Source organism: Haliotis asinina, chromosome 9 (assembly GCF_037392515.1).
Source record: "Haliotis asinina isolate JCU_RB_2024 chromosome 9, JCU_Hal_asi_v2, whole genome shotgun sequence".
NCBI lineage: Eukaryota > Metazoa > Mollusca > Gastropoda > Lepetellida > Haliotidae > Haliotis > Haliotis asinina.
In genome coordinates this window covers 16151497-16175292 of record NC_090288.1, presented here as the reverse complement: position 1 = coordinate 16175292, position 23796 = coordinate 16151497, and the positions used below count along the sequence as shown (strand labels likewise).

Genomic DNA, 23796 nt, shown 5'->3' with positions numbered 1-23796 from the left:
TTAATATATTTTAGATTTAACTGCTAGTTTTAAATTCATATCTGTGATATTGTATTTGTTTTACTGTCCAGTGATAAGTATGTTATCTCACTGTATTTCTATTCATTTCTATATTTACCAGTTTGTGATGATATTACTGAAATGCTGCCGATGTGACTTACTATGATAATGTTAACCTTGATTCGTGTTTTCATTTTACTCACAGGATGAGACATTTGAGCAGCTAGCACCTCCTAACTTTAAAGACGACTTCCAACTGTCCATAAAGGCTACGTTTGTGAAAGGTCGGGGCAGGTAAATATTGCTGTCACATCATGGCTTTATCCTCTGTACTTGTCACGGTTTTGAACACATACCAGTTGCGTAGATCGATGCTCATGTTGTTAATCCCTTGATTGTCTGGAATATTGTTGGTAACGGCGTAAAACTAAACTCACTCACTGGACACATTCCTCCTCGACGGACAGCGGTTGCGTCTAAGGACGTAACGCACAGTTTGGCAGATAGGTGTCGGTAAGTAACAATATACATGGTATATAAGACAAGGTAAAATGTGGACTAACGCTCACGACCACCTCGAGTCTTTAATGTCTCTAATGACGCCAAGTCGGGCTTTTTCATGTTGGGAAGTAATACATGCCCACATTTCATTAGAGTTCTAACGCAGAGGCCGTTATGCATGGCTTGATTTCCTTAGAGATACGTAGCAGGGCAAAGCACACGATGGAGAAACTACTGCATTTATATCCAGTGAGACTGTGTATGGTTAAAAGAATACATTTGTCTTTTCAGAAAGAAAGACAGACAGACAGTTGACCTTGTCTTCAGAGACGATACGTCTTTGCACTTTGGTGTCGACATATCGGAAAAAATGTCGGTTTTGGCATTGATGTCCCACTCCAGTCTGAAAGTGCTACAAATGGCAAGAAATTTCCCATTTAAGCACAGGACAACGCATATCATTGACATCGTCAAAGAAAAAAAGGCGTACAAGGTCTGTAAATGTGTATTGATAACAACGTTGTGTGTTGAAACGTTTATCACTTGATAATAAATGTGAATGGACGAGAATAATCTCACGTCGTCGCTGTCCCAGCAAAATGAAAGAGGGTATATCATATAAATACATATTTTGAAATGTCTCCCTTGCATCCCGTGTACTCTGTCGTTACTCTCCCCATTGCTTTCGGTGTCATTGGTCTACCACATTGCGAACAAAGCCCTTCCGACACTCCGGTAATGACTGTCTGGAAAGTTGTTTGTGGCTCAACTAGGGACCGCTTCTGTGTTTTAGAAAATTTGGGCAAAAAATGTGAAAAGGAAAACAATACTATGTATTCCAATAAAAACCACACTTCATGCAACAGGTTTATAATGGATTGTATTCCGTGAACCCTCGTTAAAAAAAGTAAATATTCTAAAGCATGTAAATTACATGAACATAATTAAACATTTTTATAGGAGTTTTAAGCTTCTCGGGATATGTTTCAGTGAGTTTAACAATCCAGTCGAGAGGCAGATGCTATTTTGTTTACTTGTCCTATAGTCTAGTGATCTTCATTTAACATGGCGATAAGATAAATATGCCTGCCGGCTTGAGTAACACTCCTACAAAGAGGCGTGCATCAGACCGTATTACCCCCGAGAGAAGGATACAACTTACTGCATTTCCAATTTGGTTTCAGGTTTATATTGATGATGAGCCATACTTACAGACCAGACATAGATTTCCAAGGACAGGTCCATACAAGTTCCATGTTAAAACCATGCACAAGACTCTGATGCCACACGAAATAAAAATGAGAAAATGCGCTGCAGGTATCTGTTGCTGAAGAGGTCCATTCTCTCTAGCCAACAATACCCGTGTGCCTGTGCAACAGGTTCTCAAGTATCTATAGTAACACCAGCATTTCAGTAATTGCCAGGGAAGAAATTACACCTGAATATTACGTTTCTTCTGTAGCAATTCTGTGTTCATTCTTATTTTTGCTTAATAAGGATATCGATGTGTTAGGTTCTGGTGTGAGAGGAATTCATTGTTTTGATCTGTATTCAGTCAACTTTGTCTCAGTATTATTCTTTACACTGCTGTACTGAGTCTAGCAAACCCTAGTAGAAGGTCCTGGACCTTTTGAATTGACCAATCAGAACACAGCTTACCAAATCACAGTTAACATTCGCAAATACCGTTTGAACTTTTACCTCGGAAACTCAAACAATTCTGAATGCTATTTACCGCACGATCTCATCCGAGTGACACACAGATGACGCCATAATTCACAGGGGTGGGTAAACAGTCGCTGAAAATAGCTTTTTTGTTTTTTGTCAATATTCCAGAAAGCGTTTTTGAAGTCCCGCCAAATCCTAAATAGTAGCTGTTGTCTGATTGGTGTATCCCGTTCTGCAGCCTCGAGTTTGACTGAACTTTCATTGGTCCCTTAAAGGTTAGTTGACCCGTGAAGGTCCCGGGGTAGAATAGGCCTTCAGCATGCCATAAATGGCGATTATGCCTATCGTAACAGGCTATTAACGGGATCCGATGGTCAAGTTGGTTGACACATGTCATCGGGTCCCAACTGCACAGATTAATGCTCATGTTGTTGATCACTGGGTTGTCCAGACTCGGTTATTTAGATATAGCTGGATATAGCTGGAATGTTGCCGAGTGCTGCGTAAACTAAACTCACTCACTAAAGGTTAGTGGACGCGAGCTTCTACCATGGTTTGTCTGACTCAGTATAACGGTTTTACGAATAATTCCGTTTCCGGGTCAAACGGCTGTGAAAATAGTATACTAGTATATATTTCAGACTATTCTTTGTTTATACGCGACCTTATTCATATGTCGGATTAATTATGAAGGGTTTCGGCAAGCATTCTCGCCTGCAGGGGTGTGGGTATTGTGTTGATATATGTTCATTGGCTCTCCGCGTGACAGCGCATGGTAATTGTCAGGATCGTGGTCCGACGTAGAATAAATTGTTTCTTTGGTGATGAATTTAACTGATACATGCCGAAACAGACTTTAGAGGTTACAAGACACGAAAGAGTGATGTGGAGTAAATACACATGCACAAAAGGTAAGCACCACTATTTTCATAGTGCCTTGATTTCACCACTGAAGATCAGAAATACAAACTCTAAATGTTTATGTCTGAATTAGCCTTCCGTAGATTCTTGAACCTAAGATTGTCACGATATGAGTAGGAAAACGTTCCGCACGTGCAACTCAATTTCACTACTATCCGAATCTTGAAAATCCAGTTTCACACACTTGGTTTCACCGGTCTGTTGTGACATTCTCCTTTCACTTTAGAGTTAGAAAATCAGTCATACTACCATTGAGAGATGGCAGGTGATGGGCATGAAAATGCTGGCATGTCATGCAAGGCCATTGCAAGGCAAATGGGTCGTCATCACAGCGTCATCACAGCGTCATCAGCCGTTTAGTTGCCAAACATAATGAAACCAATGACGTCAATGACAGGCATAGATCTGGTAGGCCGAGAAAGACCTCTGACAGAGAGGATAGACGTCTCCTCAGGTTAGTCAGACGAAATCCCTTTGCCGCTTCGACAGATTTACGAATGCAGTGGGGTACCCATGAGAGACTCTCGACGATGACCATAAGGCGTCGCCTCAGAATGGCTGGTTATGCTGCCAGAAGACCAGTAACACGTCCACGACTGACTGAGAGACACGGAATCGTTTGATCTGGTGTCGTGCTCGCATGTGCAGGACACTTGGCAAACTAGAGAAAGATCCATTGGTCTGACGAGTGTCGAATGTTGCTACGAACTATTGACGGTCGAGTACGTGTCAGGCAAAGAAACACCAAATTTGCATCAAGGAACATCCAGAAGACGATAGCCTGTGGCGGGATGTCTGTATTGATATCGGGTTGCGTTTCCTTCGAGTGCAAACTTCCGCTCGTGACAATTCGTGGTAACTTGAATGGCCAACAATACCAAGATGCAGTTCTTCGTCCAGTGATAGTCCCTCATTCTGGCAACCATCCTCTTAGAACAAGACCTGTGTACATGGACGACAATGCCAGACCACACAGATCTCGAGCAGTTTTGACTGATTTGCGTCAGGAGGCTATTGATACTCTTCCTTGGCCAGCATGTAGTCCGGATCTCAATCCAGTAGAGCATCTCTGGGACATTCTTAGGCGGAAAATCAGATATCGGGAAAACCCACTTCAAAATCTCGCTGCACTTGATGCCGCACTTCAGGAAGAATGGAACCGTTTGCCTCAGAGAACGACTTGATGAGTAATGGGTATGAGACGACAGGTTGAATCTGTGGTCAATGTGGATCATACACACGTGGATCAACACAAGATAAACATGCTTTGAGACAACACTTGCATGACTTAAAGTTTACAAAATCGGCTTAAAACAGTCACAGATCTCGTTATGATAGTTACCATTGAGTATCCAAATAGCAGATCACAAAAAAACAGTGGGTGGTGCTTAACTTTTGTGCATGTGTATAATTGCTAAATATCAGTTGTGACACCGCAGGTGATACCGCTGTGCGGAAACTCTCAGCTTTGCACGGGAAAGAGTCTTTAATATGATATTTCTGGAATGACTCACGTAAGCATTTCATATGCAAACGTTGTTTGGAAAATCTAACATACAATGTTCCAGTAAAATTGAATAGGAAATACATCTAACTGACAGCCTTGTGACAATCAGGATTAGAACTTCTATTCAGTTGTGCTTAACATTACAGATTGTGAACTGACTGATTAGTTTGAAGCAAGCAACATATGGAAGTACGACAATGTCATTAATCGATAAATGAAAAGAACTTCTCAAGGCAGCATATTCGTGGTTTTGATCTATTGCTGCTGATGACGATTTATTAAATATGAATTGCCTGTTTCAGCTAAACATAACGTGATAGCGAAAAATTTTGAATTGTTAGTGTTTTGTTCAGTTTTAAGTGTCTCTTCTTTTTGAGACTAAAGTATCAAAAAATTTTCGATTCTCATTTAAGATGCATAATAATGATGAATAAACTTGACTGATAAAATGAATGGTGATTCAAAATAAGGGGAGTATCCAGGAGAGAAATTAAATGCATGTACAAATGGACGCACACAAGACCTTGGAGGTGTGGGATGGGGGACTGTGGGTATGCCACCCCCAAACCAAACCCCTCCCCCCAAAAAAGTTACAAAAATGGTTGTTCTAGACAGCATTTCATCCGATATATTTCATAAAAACCGTATTTCAAACTTTGCATAAAAATATATTTTCATAAGGACGTTACTGAACTGATAAATTTAATATTCTAACAAATAATTTATAACATATTTAAGCAACACAAAATATATGCTTGATTGGCATTTTAGAAGATGCTATTTAATAAACATAAGGAATTTTTCTAGATTTCATCCTCTTTATATTCTTTTATTATTGGATGAAATACAAAAAATTCTTTATGTTCAATGACAAAATACCTCTTTTAACAAGTCATTCATTTGGCAATGAAAAACTGTATCAGCTTCTTTACGTTTTTCTCAAAATAAAAAAAAACATTTTCTTTTGTATCCGTGCTTGCATGCGTGTAGTGTTGTGAATATATACTGAAGGCTACAATGCTAGGTCCCTCCTGCTTTATGTGAAAACATATTTTGATCAAATGACAGTTATGTGGATGAAAAAGAAAAAGAGGTCTGTATTCTGAAGTATAATAATAGTTGTTGCCGTCAGCATGTTATGTACAATCTTAAGTAAAATCCACGCTTCTGCCAGCGAGCAGCAAATTGCTCAATGACACTGTGTGTGTCTACAGGCATGTCTCTTTTGAGATGGGTAAGTGTGCAAGTGATGACATACGGACATCACTTATGGTGGACCAAAGGTACGTCACGATCTACCTCATTGCACTGAAAGATGTCGTACTTGATGCCAATGGCACAGGCATAATGGTAAATCACCGAAAAAATAAGCGTAGGTACGTGCTCAAACTGCCTAAATTGCCTTATGGCAGGTACGCAAATATGTTTTACGCTCTTCAATTTGTATTCGATACTTTGATACTTGGCTTAACTGTAGAAACTTCGAAGCAATATAAGCTTCAGTTGTAGGATAATGTGAACAGACATCGTCCTGAAGGACTACACGTTCACCAAAATCTATTACAAACTTATCGACATGTCCTGTGACACACATCCAACACAGGCAGAAAGACAGACAGACAGACACACAGACACCGACACAGACAGACAGACACACAGACACAGACAGACACACAGACACAGACACACACACAGACACACACACACACACACACACACACACACACACAACTGTTCTAGACCAGATATCCCACCATCAGCGGCATGAGTATCCATGCACGCTACTGGGTTTCGATGTCATGTTTCAACCCAAAGTCAGTGTACCTGCCCACCTGATTCCGTTAGCCAATTCTTACTGTCCTGATGAAGATATTGCTGAACAACTTAACCTACGCACGCTTGGTCTGGCGGTATCATCTGTGTAGCAGGACGGTTCTGCTGCAGCTGTTATCCCCACACCATAATTTCTCCCTCCCCTATCAAGATGAGTGACTTAATATTTAAGGTCACATCGGCAATGTCCCAGCCATATCGTGCCGACTGTAGAACCCACAGTAAAAGGACAGTAAAACAACTAGACTATCACAATGAGAAATCAAGTTACAAGCAGCGATGAGGGCTCCAGTCTCCTTTTGGGCTTTACTCCAAAAAGAACTCTATTTGCCATTTATAAGCGAGGTGTATTGCAATGCACCCCGCTGCCAATAGCAACTCATTCGGTACTTCGTGGTAGTTATCTCGAATAGCATTGCATCACGCATTACGCACGGAAATTATCTATGTTTTACGAACTCAAATAGATTGAAGGGAGATAACTAAATCGGTTTTTCTTTCGTCGTCCGCCATATCTAGCGATGGCTATGAAAACATTTGCTTCGCATTCCAATGAATAAATTTTGACAAAACGTTCAAGTGTAGTCTCTGTGAATATGAAGAAGGGGAATTACATGGCGGCGACTTCACCTACGGGAAAAGAGCAGCACAGTGCAAGATTCGAATCGTTTCATTCACACAGGCTGGTTGAAGTGTACGATCCGATACTCATGCTTCAAACAGTTCAAAATTGATATTGAGGTGTTCGGGAACATAAACAAACATCGAGAGTACCTCAACCCATGGTCCCCGAGGGACCAGTCAACAACTTATAATGTCCCATCGGATCGTTGACCTTTTTCTGTGCAGGACAGGTCAAGGTCGAGGTCGTCAATGGCGAATGGGCACTACACAATCCTGTTTGCGATGAATAAATGTACATAAAATCTTTTTGACAGTTAGGTGTAAGTGTACCCGAAAGAAAGGTGAATAGCGCGAATGTGTCAAATGTGTATACTGTGCAATAAACAAGAACATGGGTGAGTTACGACTACAAATTCTGACCAGGGATTTTGGCTCTAAATCGAGAAAGCATGATTTGAGGAGCTTCCGAAGACCCTAGTTCCTTAAGTCCTAAATTGACTTTTGTCCTGTATGTCTCATTTTGTGGGTAAATCTGTTGGCCTGAAATGTGTACATAGTTTAATGGGATAAACAGTGATAACTGGCGAATTCGTTCTGAAATGATGAAACGAACATCACTTTACTTTTATAGAGTGCGCGTTAGTGAAAGTACATACCTTTATGGCAGTTTTTACAAGGCCCTGTGGATTCGGCTTTGTGCTGACTTCTCAAACGTAGGGCGACTGTAACTCGTTTTTGAAGATGTTTCTCACTCGTGCTATTGACATGTTTAAAGAGGATTGTCGTTTGGATCTTGAAGAAAACTCAATATACGACACATATTGCACCATTAAATCCGGCTTGGTAACAGAGATGTATCTTAGAACGTCAAATCTAAATCTCTTAGAAAATGCCTCATTTGATTTCGACTAGGTCCAGTGAACTGGAGGTCAATAAAGGAAGACACTACAACATTGAAAAAAACGGGCACTGTAAAATACTATGGCAGTTGCAAGATGTGTATATTTTTACCAAAAATTATTCCGATAGTATTCACCGAAGTAAATGTTATATTGCGTAAATTTTGTTAAAGTATTCACGTTGTAGCAGACTTGTTATCGGCAACTTGCGTAACTGCCAGCTGCCTATGCTACCGCCATGGCCCCATGCCACTAAAGGCCTGCAGCTGATTGAGTACACAGTACTCCAGTACTTGTAGTGACCGCTCCGACCACAACTTAATGGTCAAATATTCACGCCTGTGCGCGCTGTAAAATTAGACAGATGTAGATGTGGAAGCTTAACCACGTACATTACTGGTTATTACTCAACTTTTCCAACAACACACGGCAAAAGCAATTATAATCTCAAAAGCTATCTGCCAAAATTGAGTAATATCTCGATGCCACAACTTTTCAAAAGTTAGGCAAAGCGTCGTCTCCATTTTAGGGAAACTGGTTATGCCATACAAGCAGAGGGTTCAGCTACATAAGCACCAGGGTCTGATGCATACATCAGTCGGTCCGGGGAGCCCTTCCATTTGTATTAAGGTAACCCATTGTTACTTAAATCTTTGTTGTTTTCATATTTTTGCTTAAAGGAGAATACTAACGTAAAACTATTTTTTCATATATGGAAAAGAGCATCTTAAAGATCACTTTCCGTATCAAAATGTCTCAAAACGTTTGTAAAATCGCAATAAAAAGTGAAAAGCGACCTCGGATTTCCGCTTATTACGGAAACACCCGACAGTTAATGAGCAGAGACGGTGTCACGTGACATGACGTCAACTATAGCCGGTGGCATCCTTTTTGGTTGTATACCAAATATCAGCTGATTTTACATCATGCAGCGGAAACTTCCAATGAAGAGGAAGAAGAAGAATCCATCGAAACGGAGGCACCAATTTGATTCATTTCAATTTAATTTATTTATTCGGTAGTTTGACCATGTGACCCAAAGTACAATTGATTGTGACGACATAGCCATAACACGTGACAGGAAGAACATACGTACATCTTCATGAAAAGGTAAACACGTTTCATGAAACTAGCACAGAAGTTATGGTCTGGGTATTTTATGAACCGAAAATAGACTTTTGAAATTGATTCTATGTAATTATTTTGTTCCGAGATGCGCATACCTTTCACATACAATTAATACATGGTACTCATCTTCGAGAACTCCTAGATTATTACAACATACATACATAGTGCATACAGGAATGCTTTCATTAGTACAATGTTCTCAATAAATTATCTTTAACCCAAGGCAATGCAATACGTAATTAACAGAATGCACGAATCAAGGTGTTATCACTTAGTACTGTAAGGTTTTATTTCAGGCTGTAATTCTAAGATTGAGTAATTCCGTAAAACTGTGGATGTACAAAGAGAGTCATGCCAAATCTGGGAATATATATCACGGATTCTTCAAGCAAAAGTGCTGTTACACATTTGTATTTTGTCCCTGCATCTTGCTCAATCCAAACATATGAAACACCAGTTGTGAAAAATATGTGGCGGATATCTGAAACCCATGTATGCTTACCATTTTCATGAAGCTTTTATAGGAATAGATAACACTGGTGAGGAAGGCGGTGACATTCCATTCTTAACATTTCAAACCAAACTTTTATAACACACCTATGAGTGGAAACGTGCCTGTATCTACCACCCTAGCCCAATACGGCCTTATTTGACTGGTTTTACATTCAACTGTGAAGGAAATATGCTTAATAATCTATACATGGAGCAAATTACTTACAATTTTAACATCTTGACCACTTGATGTCAACGTCGGGAAAATCGGGAACACAGACTAGTAAGTTCGTAAGACTGTGTTTATTTCGTAAGGGGGGAGGTGTGTGTCCGAGCTTGAAATGGTCGCGAATAATTACAATAAATGTATTTATAAGAAGAATAACCTCTTTTACAAGATAAATGCACTACAAATGTTTATCTACAATAAACTGTCGAATAATCGGTTTTATCGGTTCAGTTATATTGTTAAGGTGCCAAAGTGTGTTATATAAACCTTATTCATGAAGTACACAGAGATGTTTTCACTGTAGTGTGACTGTGATGAGGGCTTTCCGATGACAACTGGTGTTGAAAGTAAGGGCTCCTGACTCGGAATCATCGGAATATTTCTCTTACCTAAATCTGTCTTTATACTTGGAAAACGGAAGAAATTGTGGCTCTTTTCATTGTTCGATGATTCCATGCTTCCCTTGGCAACTGAATAAACTATCGTACCAATTGCTAAAACGACAGAAACAACACGACTTGTATTACTGGAGCGCTTGGTCTTTGGAAGGTTGTCACATTTGACGTCACGAGCGGAAAGGTCACGTGACTTCCAGCGAAATATGCATAATGGCCGAAGCTGAGATAACAGAAACTGTTTTCACGATTAAGACGTAAATATTCATAATTTATACTTGAAACTTTGGGCATATGTTTTTGATAGCTTTATCTTTCACACAGCAAACTATTGAAATTCTCTCATATTCCCCTTTAAAATGCGCCTTACTTGAACAATGAACCTTGTTCTACACGTTATCAAAGTCATGTTCTAATCTTGCATCTTGACCGCGCTGTTATGTTCAATGTAACTTGGTATAATTACTACGGTAGTGCTGTATGCCGACACTTTGTAAAACTAATATAGTTATAACTTAAACACACAATTCGGCTGTATGACAGGCAAGGTTTACAAGTTAGGTTTCTGTTATTTCTAAACAATCGCAATATGTGTCCTGGAAGTTTCCGTTAGCTATGTATATACGTACGTTCTGTAATTTAGAATATGTACAGATGACAATGCAAGTATATGTTTTATATTGTGACTAGTTGCTTTCGTAGATATTGTAATTTTAGGTAACTAAGTTGTGACTGCATATGTTCAGAAGAAATACTTGAACGTTAAGTTATTCTGACTAAATTCGTACAGCATTAGCAACGCCTAGGTGAATATATATTTTCCATTTGATATACGCTACTATCGTGCACTATCGTGTGTTATTAATTCGGAAAATATCCGGTAAATAGCAATCATTTGGAAGCTACGAAATTTAGTGTATGTGTTCGAAAAGAACCGGGGTTTTTCAGATTTCCAAGCTTACAGGCATATTCTTCATAACTTTGTATATGGAGTCCGTTAACAGCTTAATTGTTATAATACTTTTTAGTGAGTTTGTTTACATTGTCTGTTTAAAGCACTTCAGTGGGTTTAACGAATAGATGCTAACGCTGTGGAAATCTGTGCAGCAACGCAACGGTCACGGTTCATTAGCATGCCGCCACACTCGTCTGCACAGCTCGTACGCGGATAGATTGTTTACTTGTGGCGTAACGTACCGTAGTCAGTCTCAGTGCGTTCTAATGATCAGTCACATAGTTCTTCATTTATATAACTTGGTCAACCAATATTTTGAACTGCTTCAAGCATATTTATTTGTCAAATATATCACGGCTCAGCTGTAACCGTTATGTTAAATTCATCGTACATCGGATAATAACAGTACATGTTCAAGAACTCTGTACGGGCGTACCGTATTTGAGGTAAAGGACGACCCTATATTGAAACATGGTCGCTGTTCAAGAATGGTGCAGCATTTATGAGTAATGTACATGATAAATGAATATAGATCATGTTAAGTCAGCTATTGTTAGTACCGACATGCGTTGTTAATTATAACTTAGAATGTGTTTGCATTACACCATCGCAAGGGCAAAGGAACTTTGTGTTGAGTTTCACTTAAATTGGTAATGATTTATTATATAAAGTAAGGTTTAAATGTTTATTCTACCATCCCTCAAGTGCATCGGTGACATTTTATATCATTGTGGTCGAATGATTTTGTATGACATCAAATACATGTATTGAATAAAGAGTCTGACCCTGGATCCCCAATCCCAAAAATAAAATAATCTCATCACTGTTAAGACTGTATATGACAATCAAATTTTAGGATGTTCCCATACTTTCTGTTTATAGTATATGTTTTGTGTTTCCGTGCTAACAACTTTGAATTCGACTGACAGAAGAGCAGGACCCAGCCTTTCAACACTCTCCTTCCACTTTGCCATGTACACACCAAACATTTGACATAGTCATAACTAGTAGACATATCCATGAAGAGCATTTTTGGCCATTGGACGCGATACTGATAACTTTGCCTTCTTGTCTGTTTCTGATTTGTTGAACTTTGTCAGTGTTGGATCAATTGCAAAGGAGAAGAAAGAAGACCGAACGGAGGTATATTTTCCAAACTTGAATGGTTTAATTGTATATTAGCTCTAAAGGCAGAACAAGAGATTTATGTTCCCTGTGAAATTGATATTCAGTGAACATTTATTGTAATCACTCGTACCTATAGCTAGTGAGTTATTCTCTAAGTAGATCGCCATCAACTGAAGGTATATCACAATGCTAGGGTCCATGGGAACTTACAGTACCTTTGGCGTAGCTGTATGTACACCACCCCTTCAGTCATTGGCGATTGTGCTTACATTAAGTCACAAATTCTACCTTTATAATTCTTATGCTTTACAAAACAAGATTGATCTTTCAATGGAATATAAATCGAAGCATCCGTTCTCGAGATCATCGCACTAATTACCACTTCAAAGAGATATGAAGACATTAGTTACACTTCTCACTGCATCAGGAACAGTTTACGTTTGTTGCTCTGGTCAGACAAGCCTCGACCAGGCAATGCAGTGGTTGATACTGTGAGCAACATGGTTACGATGACACATGATCACCCATCAAGCCTGATCAGCAGTTCCATCTGGTCACCTCTTGAAACAAGGAACCAGTCTTACAAAGCGGTTGTAGCACTGTCACTATCGCATGTCTACGTTAAACTATGGGAGTTACGGTCATCTTAGCGCCAAGATCACTTTGTTAAATATATCGGCCTGGGACAAGATTTTCGAAGCTCCCTTAGCGCTAAGATAATCGTAAGACAATGTTAATGTATCGCAGTTACGCCAATCTGAGCGCTAAACGACCTTCGAAAATCTTGCCTCTGGGTCCCGTTCCTCAAAGCGGTCTAAGCGCTACAACTGTCGTAAGTCTATGTATAGTTATGCAAGTTCGATCACCTTAGTGCAAAGATCGATTTGTGAAATGAGGCATCGGTCAGTCGCTGGGGGACAGTTCTAGTATTCCAGAAATTGTAGGGATACAGTTCTGTTTTCATTGGATTCTAGGCCCATCACTCTCCTGACAGCAACTAATGTGTGACAAACAGAACTGACAAATATTTACTTATCTCTTACAACCATAATGACACATTACAAAGAGTATGGGTTTCACTTGACATGCTGACACAAAGTGGAAGACTTACAGTTGTTTCGTTGCTTGTTACAATCAAGCCTGCTGCTGGCAGCTGTCTATAGCTTTGCGTCTCTGAGAAATAGCCCTTCTCCAATGTATCGGTGGAGGTGTGTCGTCATACAGGAAGGAGATGGTTTTCACACATTGTTCCCACGTGGATAATCAAACCCGGGTCTTTAGCGACCACCCATTACTTACAGCAAGATCATCTGTATAAACACAACTTCCGACAGACACATAGCACATGCATACAAACGTATCTTCTGAAAGACAGTGCCAGTGAAAATCCAGGTTAGAACTGACCTTCAGCATCACATTCTGGTGGTCAGACTCGCTGGCTTATCGTATTCCAGTTGTGTAGATCAATACTCATGCTTCTGAACACTGGACTGTCTGGTCCAGACTCAATTACTTACAGTCCGCCGCCATATTGCATGATTATTGTTGAATACAGTGTAGCGACCACAACATTTCCGAATCCCGTGCTGGGATTCGAACGACGGAACTTCTGATCAGAAGTCGGACGCCTTGTCCACATGACCAAAGAGGTTAACCCCTTCTGCAAGCTGACAAGGTAAGGATGTCATCTGTGGGATGACTCCACGCCCTGCTACACAGCATTAAACAACAACCAAGAACCAAACCAATCGACAGTACAGAAAAAGCTCTCAAAACCGACATCTGTCCAATCCAGCAAGTGTCCAGGCCAGCACAAAATCTAAGTCCTGTTCATGGCTTGTACGTTTATCACCAGCTCTAAAATCCGTCACATTGTCTAAACTGGATTATTTCTTCAGGTCCGATTAGTGTGGGTTTAGAGAGCTTCCACTTTATGTACAGCATACGCTTGTGAACAATCGTTGGGCATGAAATACATCATCAGATATCCTTTAAAAAAATCTGTCAACACGTAATCCACCAACATTGTTAGGCACATGTTCAGCAGACTTTGGCTCAAGAGTATTGTAGCACCATATAGCAGATATGCCACACATTGTACTCAAATAGTAATCAGTCACTCACATACTCTCACTCACCCACTCTCTCTCTCTCACACACAAACACAGAGAGAAAGAGAGAGAGAGTAGTGAACACTGTAGCCATTAAACTCCTCACAACCCTGTACGCTCCTTTAACGAGTTCAATTTTCTGTAACCATTTACTGTTAGTTGCTTGGAGACAATGCCACAAAGCAATACTCAACCTATTACTTCAACTATCAAACCCAAAGTAAGCACCTATGTGAAGAATCAAACCTGGCCTTTGGTGTGACAAGTAGACGCTTTACTGTTCTCCCACTGACCCAACTGATCTGTACAAAATCAAGGACAAACCACCTCACAACAGAGTACTTTTTATTTGTATCTAAATATGTCAAGAAGAAAATAAACTGCTCAAAATAACAATGACATACAAAGCTAAAAACGAAAATAACTACCAAAGCCTCATATGCTCTGAACTCAATAAAGGCAAGCTACAAGCCAGCTAGCATCAGTGTCTGCATAGGGCTGAGGGTCATGGGTAAAACTGATATAAACTTGAGTTTTTTTAGCTCTAAAGACATTTAGTCAATTCATTGGAGCACAATAATGTGAAAAATATTTTACAGAAAAGACAAACATCAAAATGATTTCAAAATAAATCGACCACTGTAAGTCCCAATAAAATAAACGACTTTTATTGCCACAAGTGAAGTTGGTTTGTATATTACACACAGGGTTTGTTACAATACTTTGTTGATAGCAGACCCAAGAACGTAAGTAAAATAAGCATATGGAGTAGTTAGTGAATTCTTGAAGTATAGTATGAAAGGACTTGGGTAGCATAAATATTTACCGGATGACATAACATTTAGACATGCATTTACAAATACAAGAAAACTCTACATGCATTTTATCACATCTGTTCGGGTTTTAAGGCACAAGTAACATGGTTTTCATTTTCAAAGAAAAACTGTCTGGCAGTTTACATTTTTAATGATTGAAATGATTTTCATTCAGATCTTAATTTTCCTCTTCTACAATGTTTAAATATTCATAACGTTATTTATTAACATAACTGAAATATGCGAATTTAACCTCACCATCCAATTTCTTTTGGTAATGTCAAACATGCAGCACTTGAGGATGACTTTCAATGATTTATCATCTACTGCACAATTATAGTTAGATACAAATAAGTAAGATGTTATTGTCATTGATAAATTCCTAGGCCAAAACCTGGAAGAATCAGCAACATTGTTTAGAAAGTGTGTCATGCACAATTATTACCTTGCATGCTTGTGGTAGCAGCTACATGATACATTAGACTATTGATACAGAAAATGTTCAACACCAGCATCTCTCAGTCAGGACACTGACCTTCACAAAGGTCATTTCTGTAAGGTCAAAAGTTAAAGGTCGTTTCTTAAACACCAATTTGACCTTGCTTTAATCGCAGCATTCCCAGAATCAAAGATTACCAGTTGAAATGAAAGAGTTCTTTAGCAAGTATTTCAATTTTAGCCATTTGAAATCTTTAATACCATAAGTTGGTAGTGTGAGATAATGGATGCAGATGAAACATGCTTCGAACATCCTCCTCCTGGTCTTCACATCTATAGGAATCTGTGTCGATGCCTGTCTGGGAGATCTGGTGTCCAATATGGCCGTAGTTGTGGTTTATGCAGAGACTGCCACCTGCAACAGAAAACAAATATTGTGTCAAGGTCCCCAAAATACAAACATGGCAGTGAGTGAATGGCGAGTTTAGTTTTACGCGGGGTTTAGAAACATTCCAGCAATATTCCAGTAGATGATACAAGAAAAAGGCTCCACACATTGAACCAATATGGGAAATCCAACTTGGGTCTTTGGCATGAGGAGCAAACACTTTAACCACTAGGCTACCCCAACGCCGTCCTAAGATAGAATACTGTCCAATTTGCTTGTGGTGACCACTTACCTCAAAGGCTTTTGACCGTCCCCCTTCCTTGATGACAGTCAGAGGAGAGGACACTACAGTCCTGCTCTGCATGTACGCCTGGGACAATAAACCACAGACATGTTTATGATCATCAAGTTTCTATAGAACATGTATAGACATTAAAAACTCCATCACAAAATAACAATCCTACCTTTACTATTCAGTTTTGAAAAAGTCTTTAATTGAGGACTGCTTACACTGGGTGCTGCTGCTTTGCAATACAATGGACTACATTACTTAAGAGATGATGTAAAAAAATTGTAAAAATTGATCCGAATGCAAGGTTTCCAGATATGTGGGTATCCGTGTCTCATTGTATTTGTCTCTGTTTAACAACCATATGTTGATGATGACAAGTGTTTAATGTATCTATTTCTTAAGACGCTAAAGAAGGCTGCCATAAAGTTCAGAGGTTTGGCAACCATGTAATACTTGAGTTCCCTCCGAGATACTTTTAGAACTTGTATGTTTTATCAATACTTATAAGATAAGACAGTAAACTTGACAAGAGATAAAAATAATATTGCATTACATAAATGACAGAACATTTCATCACAGTAAGTTAATAAATGAGGTATACTAAAATTACCATTTCAAAGTTAATACATAATATACTAAAATGGCTGAGTTATTAACAATACCATACAACTGAATATTTGCTTGTTTTCAGTAAATGATCCGCTTTCAGTTAGCAATCTAAGTTTCACATCTTCACATTCCTATCTTCAAATAATGTTGTTACAATGATGACTAAAACAGAAGTCAGAGCAGCCATTATCTTACAGACGTACCATCATTTGGCACATGGGGCAACCAGAAGACATGATATAGTTTATGACAACAACATTTTCATGTGATATACTGCTAGGGCTTATACTGTGATGAAACAGAAGGTCAATTCTTTCGATAACATTGGATTACAGGGACTTAGCCAGGCCATATTTAGGCCCCTTGTGAATGGAAGTAACTTGTGAGATGTTGGAAGCTCACAGGAAGGAACGAGGATGGTTTTACGCCGCTTCTAGCAATATTCCAGCAGTATCTCGAGAAGGGACGCCATAAATGGGCTTCATACATTGTAGCCAATTAGCTCAGACGAGCTTCACACTGTGTGCAACGCATGACTAAACGTCAGTTCTCACAATAAGCACATGGGCCTCTTGTGTGGCAATATGTCAGTTAGATTCATGGAGTTGCTTCCCTTTGATACCGACCTAAGACAAAGACAACAAACACATCAAAAAGAGCAAGTGGGTTGGTGAGCAAGTCAGGTTTTCACATTTTTTATCACTATTCAAGCACTGTTTCACCAATAAAGGGCTTCAAACACTTTTCCCCTTGGTTGACTCCAATCCAGGTGTCTGTTATATTGAGTGAACAATCAATGTGTATCTTACATGTGCACGAGGGAGACCGTTCTTCTTCTCATCTGGGGAAGCACCAGACCCAATCCAGATGAAGACTTCTGAAGGGGTGTCCAGGAGGAAAACATCCTGTAATGTCAAAGCACTTATCACCAGCCCCGTGTGACACCTCTCTCAAACAAATCATGGTGTGATGTTACAACAAGGGAAATCAAACCTGGGACTGCAACACCCTAACTGCATGACTATCCAGTATCTCCCTTACAAATCATGACCCCATGCTAAGAGACGTTTTTGAGAAATATAGAATGAAAAACTCAGTAGTTAGAGGCTGAAATATCCAGATAAACTCCATCTCTATAAATACAACAGTAAGCTGACTTACAATTACACAGTCTAAAGAGGTTAGACACCTTCAGGACACATCTTTCTTGAAAATGATACCAAATTTAGAAATTTCTTGACAGTTTGCTATTTTGCATCTTGCTGAGAATGGCACCTACCTCAGAAACAAAGTCGTCTTTACTAATATCTCCAGTCTTAACATCCTCAAAGGTACCTTCAGCAGATAGTCTGGAAAGCAAAAAACACATCATTTGACAAACACCACCATTCAGACTAGACCCAGCTGGTTGAGTGAGTGAGTTTAGTTTTATGCAGCACCGCAGCAATATTCCCGCTATGTGGCGGCGGTCTGTAAATAATCGAGTCTGGACCAGACAATCCAGCGATTAACAACATGAGCATCTATCTGTGCAAATGGGAACAGATGACGTGTCGACCAAGTCAGCGAGCCTGACCACCTGATCCCGTTAGTCGCCTCTTACGACACCCACAGTCGCCTTTTATGAGCAAGCACGGGTTGCTGAAGGTCTATTCTGCCACAGGACCATCACGGATCACCCACCTGGGTGATGTTTAGACAGAAACCAGAAGCGTGGCACTGCAATTCGCATCAATATACTGTCATGATATATTCTTTGGCATTCTTGAGATCTCCAGGGTACACATTCTGATTAATCTCCATTATACCCTCGATACATCTATGGCTCGGCCTGATAATTTTATTATCTCCCTTTACTGGCTCTGCATTTTCACAGTAGCCTATCAGCTAAGCCGCCATTATGACCGAGCTTGCCAGTGCCCACAAAGATAGCAGTAGCAGCTGGAAAGTTTGTTTGCAGTACTCAGATATTAGGGAAATCATACACAAAAATAGGCAGGTCTGATACTTTAAAATAACATATGAGGAAACTCCTTCTAACGCTTTCAGAGTACCTCTACATCATTTGTATTGCCAAGTTTAATTAGTCAGAAAATTTAAGAAGTGAAAGTGAGTTGTGAGGGGTATGCTCAACTTCCCAGCACTGACATCGGATTGAATAAAAAGCCAGCCAAGCGAGGTAATAAATTCATCATAGATGCATCCAGGGTATAGTGGAGATTTATCAGAACATATACCCCGGAGATATTGAGGACGATTCTTAGGGTGATGTTTATTCATCTTACACTGATCGTATGTGCACCTCTGCTATTACCCACCTACATATATATTGGTCAAATAGTGTTAGCACATGTAGGTGATACCATGTTGACTCAGGTCATCTGGACCATCAAATCACCATCTGCATCACTTTGGACCTGTTCTGATTTTAATACCTCAACTGGAGACAATAATACATTTTCTTAAACCACACAAATACAGTCATCCCTCCCATCAGTGTGCTTCGGGATAATGCAAATTCGGTTAAACCACAGGGTAAGCTGTGGCTCCCATAAAAAAACTTGAACTGCGATCACACCCCTTCATGAAATCGAAAATAGTTCATCATCAAATCCGCTCTTGCGGTCTGATAAATTGCCTTAACTAGTGAAATTCAGTGCAGATGGCAACTGACAGTGTATATCGTACATATCCATTTTTCCAGATGCTTAAAACATGCAGGGTTTTCTCAATAATAATCCTACCAACATCATAGTAGTAACTTATAAAAGAACAGACATGCTATCACTGTATCAGTTGAGTTACAAAGAGTAGTTACAATGTTTGCTGTGATGCAACACATCGTGCTATAAAACACAGTCATCCGAGGATGTATGGTGTCATAAACCACATTTTATTTGACTAAATTCAATCCAAATTTTATTTATTTAAATTGATGACAGAAACACCGGAAACCATGCGAGTGAATGGCATTACTTCATTCTATACTTGTACAACTTCCCCTTACCACAAGCGCGAGGGTCCGTTTTTCGTGCCTATCGTGAATAATTTCACATTATTCTTAGCAATCACAAACAGAATACAGTCTCGTAATCCGTGGACCCCAAGACCCGTGTTATTGACTCATTGAAGTCTGTTTTAAAAATTAAATGGCCAACATTTTGTTTTTCACAAAGTTGTAAGTACCGGGGAAAGTCAGCGGTGACTTGTCAAACTTTCTCTTATGTAAAATGAATCCAGTCAGGTAACAGCCTATGTTCAGTGTTACGTTAATTACGTTTGCAGAAAACATGCAATCTGTTACAATAACTGCTTAATATATAAAATATTCTGATAATGGAATACAAGTTCTTTGATGTAATATTATCAGATCATTTTTACCTGAATTACCAGTATATTGGACCAAAACATCTGTGCACAGCTGATCCCTATTTCCGACTTAGTTGAATAACAGGTAGCATAACAAGAATCACAACTAAGTTATCTAGTGATTTTTCATTGTTTCCCGTACATATATATGTTTTCATTTTCAAAGTTTGTTCATCTTCACCTTCAACGATACGATATAGTTTTGACTGGGCACAATACACAAAATAGCTGTTTTGTTATGTCCTTGGAAAATACGATTTTACTTGGCCTTTTTTCCACATTATGTAATAGGTACTATAACGCAGCTGTCAAATGACGCAGGGATTCATCTACGGACCCCCAAGACCCGTGTTATGGCGAGGGATGACTGTACTTCACACAGCAGGTACCTAATGAATAGTACAACCATGGCATACACATACCCTTGAATCAAATAACATATAGGTTATGCTTGTCAACCTATACCAATAAATTTCAGAATACAGACCAACGGTGCCTTGGTCTGCTGCTCTTACTTAAGGAGTTTCTTGTCTCCTTCAGGCTCATCCTCATCATCACTGTCCCCATCAACATCATCTTCTGTCAGAGCATCGAAAAACTCAGGCTGAAACATAATAAGTTATGAAGAAAGTGATTGATACAGCACAGTCAGCAAGCCTTACCACCCAATCCCATTAACTTCACCTCTTACGATAAGCATGAGCTACTGAAGACGAGTTCTGCAACAGGACTTTAGTCTGTCTAGCCGTGTCTGTTTATCTAGTTATGTTTCTGTGTACAATATGTGAAGTCTTAACTCACACATCCATCACCCTCATCTATGACAGTGTCATCACTGGATCCTCTGTCATTCTTCAGTTTAGCCATAAATTCCATAGCCTGCAACACCAATGTTTTTATTGCAAAATCATCATCATCATCATCCAATATCAACAAAAATATCATGACGATGATGGTGAACATACCACCACCATCGCCATCATCATCATGAATATACTACCAAGATCAGCATCATCATTTTCAATTTTCTCTGTTTTACGTTTAACAACAAGATGCATTGGTCTACACCATCTATACCACTGTCTAGTCATTAATTCTATGTCACTGCAGCTTCTGAGTGAGCAAGCGAGTTTGGTTTTACACCCCTTCTAACAACATTTCACCAAAAGCACAGCTGGAAACATCCAGGAATGGTCTTCACAAACTGTACCAATGTGGGGAATCAAACCTAGGCCTTCAGCATGGCGAGGAAACACCCCCACAGCATCTCATCTAGAAGCAGCAGCAATAGGTAGCATGGAACACATAGCTGCCTGAGTATCTGCAGTATCCCACTTTTGCACTCATGAACCTTTGGACTAACACACTTTCTTCCACGAAACTCACCTTGGACTTCTCAAAAATGTTAGCGCCGCTGCCATTGTACTGGATAAACCTCTTGCCAAGGTCGAGGATGAAAATATCTGAAGATTTGAGCGACTTCTTGCTGAGTGGCACCTACAAGAAAAACCGACACTTATAACTGGAACACTTTTTAATAACAAAGTATGTCAGCTTAAAAATCCAAAATTGATGGTGTCAGATGTTTATCTTTTCAACAAACCCACAACTAGCATCCTATCAGTGAAACCCACAGGTACCATGCTTTAAGTGAAACCCCCATGTACCATCCTATCACTGAAATCCGCAAGTACCATCCTGTAAGTGAAACCCACAACCATCATCGCTTCAGTGAAACCCACAAATGCCATCATTTCAGTCAAACCCACAATCACCATCCTATAAGTGGAACCCACATGTACAATCACTTAAGTGAAACCCACATGTACAATCACTTCAGTGATTGTACATGTGGGTTTCACTGAAGTGATGTACCATAACATGTACCATCATTTCAGTGAAACATTTATGTACCATGCAATCATTGAGACCCACATGTACCATCCCTTCAGTGAAACCCACATGTACCATGCAATCAGCGAGACCCACATGTACCATCCTGTCAGAGAAACCCGCAAGTATAGGCAAGATACAGAGATCAGCGACAGAAGAATCTTTGACAAAAGATCATCAGATCCTGGAACATCTCTATTGTATCAGCGTTCATAGGGCATGTGAGTCTCGAACAACGCTTACTTTCCAGTACTAAGGAGGTTCCTGGTTCCATTTGCGTGCACCAACTTGTGATATGCAAGAGTGGGCCCAACTTACTAACATTCTCAGTTACTAATCTAAACTACCAATAATAAAATATGTATCTATTTACAAACAATTTATCAAAACGCGGGTCTTGGGGGTCCATGGATGATCCCCCACGTTATTAGACATCAGCGTTATTGTACCTGTTACATAATGTGAAACAAAGGCCAAGTAAAATCGTATCACTGAAGGTGAAAATAAACAAACTTTGAAAACAAAAACATATATATGAACAAGAAACTTGCAATACAATCACTAGATATAATAATTTAATTGTTGTTCCTGTAATGATACCTGTTATTCAACTATGACCTAAATAACAATCAGCTGTGTACAGAAGTTTTGGTCCAATGTACCGGTGATTCAGTTAAAAATGATCCGATAGTATTACATCAGATAATTTCTATTCCATTGTCAGAATATTTTATATATTAAGCAGTTATTGTAACATATATATTATATATTCCTATCGGAGTAGTATATAACGCATACTTTTTGCAAATATATCTAGCATAATATACACAGGCTATTACCTGTCTGGATACATTTTACGTAGGAGACGGTGACTTCCCGCGGTACTTGCAAATTTGCTTGTGAAAAACAAAATGTTGGTGATTTAATTGTTAAAACTGACTCCAATGAGCCAATAACGGTGGTCTTGGAGTCCATGGATTATGAGACTGTATTCTGGTTGTGACTGCTAAGAATAATGTGAAATTGGTGCTATCGTGGTAGGTACGAAAAACGGACCCTCACGATTGTGGTAAGCGGAAGTTGTACAAATATAGAATGAAGTAATGCCATGGTGTCTCCATTGTTTCTGTCAACAGTTTTAACGAATAAAAATGGGATTGAATTTAATGAAAAAAATGTGTTTTCTTACACCATACGTTCTCGGATGACTGTGTTTACCCACGCTATAGCAGAGTGTGGGGCATCACAGCAAACATTGTAACTACTCTTTGTAACTCAACTGATACAGTGATAGCATGTCTTGTCTTTCATAAGTTACTACTATGATGTTGGTATGATTATTACTGAGAAAACCCTGCATGTTTTAAGCATCTGAAAAAATGGATATGTACGATTAACGCTGTCAGTTGCCATTCGCATTGAATTTCACTAGTTTACGTTATTTTCCTGGCCATAACAGCAGATTTGTTGAGGAGCTATTTTCGATTTCATGGAAGGGTGTGATCGTACTTCAACAGTTTTAAGGGAGCCACAGCTTACCCCGCGGTTTAACCAAATCCGCGGTATCACGAAGTGCATTATTGCGAGGGATGACTGTACTG

General features: G+C 39.4%; 1 protein-coding gene across 1 annotated transcript in view; it reads right to left on the bottom strand.

The window, feature by feature from the left end:
* Nucleotides 1-14719: 14719 nt before the first annotated feature.
* Nucleotides 14720-23796, bottom strand: part of LOC137295746 (gelsolin-like protein 2) — a 42615-nt gene continuing 33538 nt past the window's right edge. The window contains exons 9-15 of the mRNA XM_067827277.1: nucleotides 21689-21799; nucleotides 21104-21181; nucleotides 20818-20906; nucleotides 18213-18282; nucleotides 17743-17838; nucleotides 16325-16402; nucleotides 14720-16059 (exon numbers count right to left, since the gene is read on the bottom strand). Of these exons, the coding sequence (XP_067683378.1) occupies nucleotides 16042-16059; nucleotides 16325-16402; nucleotides 17743-17838; nucleotides 18213-18282; nucleotides 20818-20906; nucleotides 21104-21181; nucleotides 21689-21799 (540 nt within the window). The 3' untranslated portion in view covers nucleotides 14720-16041. The remainder of the gene's footprint in view (nucleotides 16060-16324; nucleotides 16403-17742; nucleotides 17839-18212; nucleotides 18283-20817; nucleotides 20907-21103; nucleotides 21182-21688; nucleotides 21800-23796) is intronic.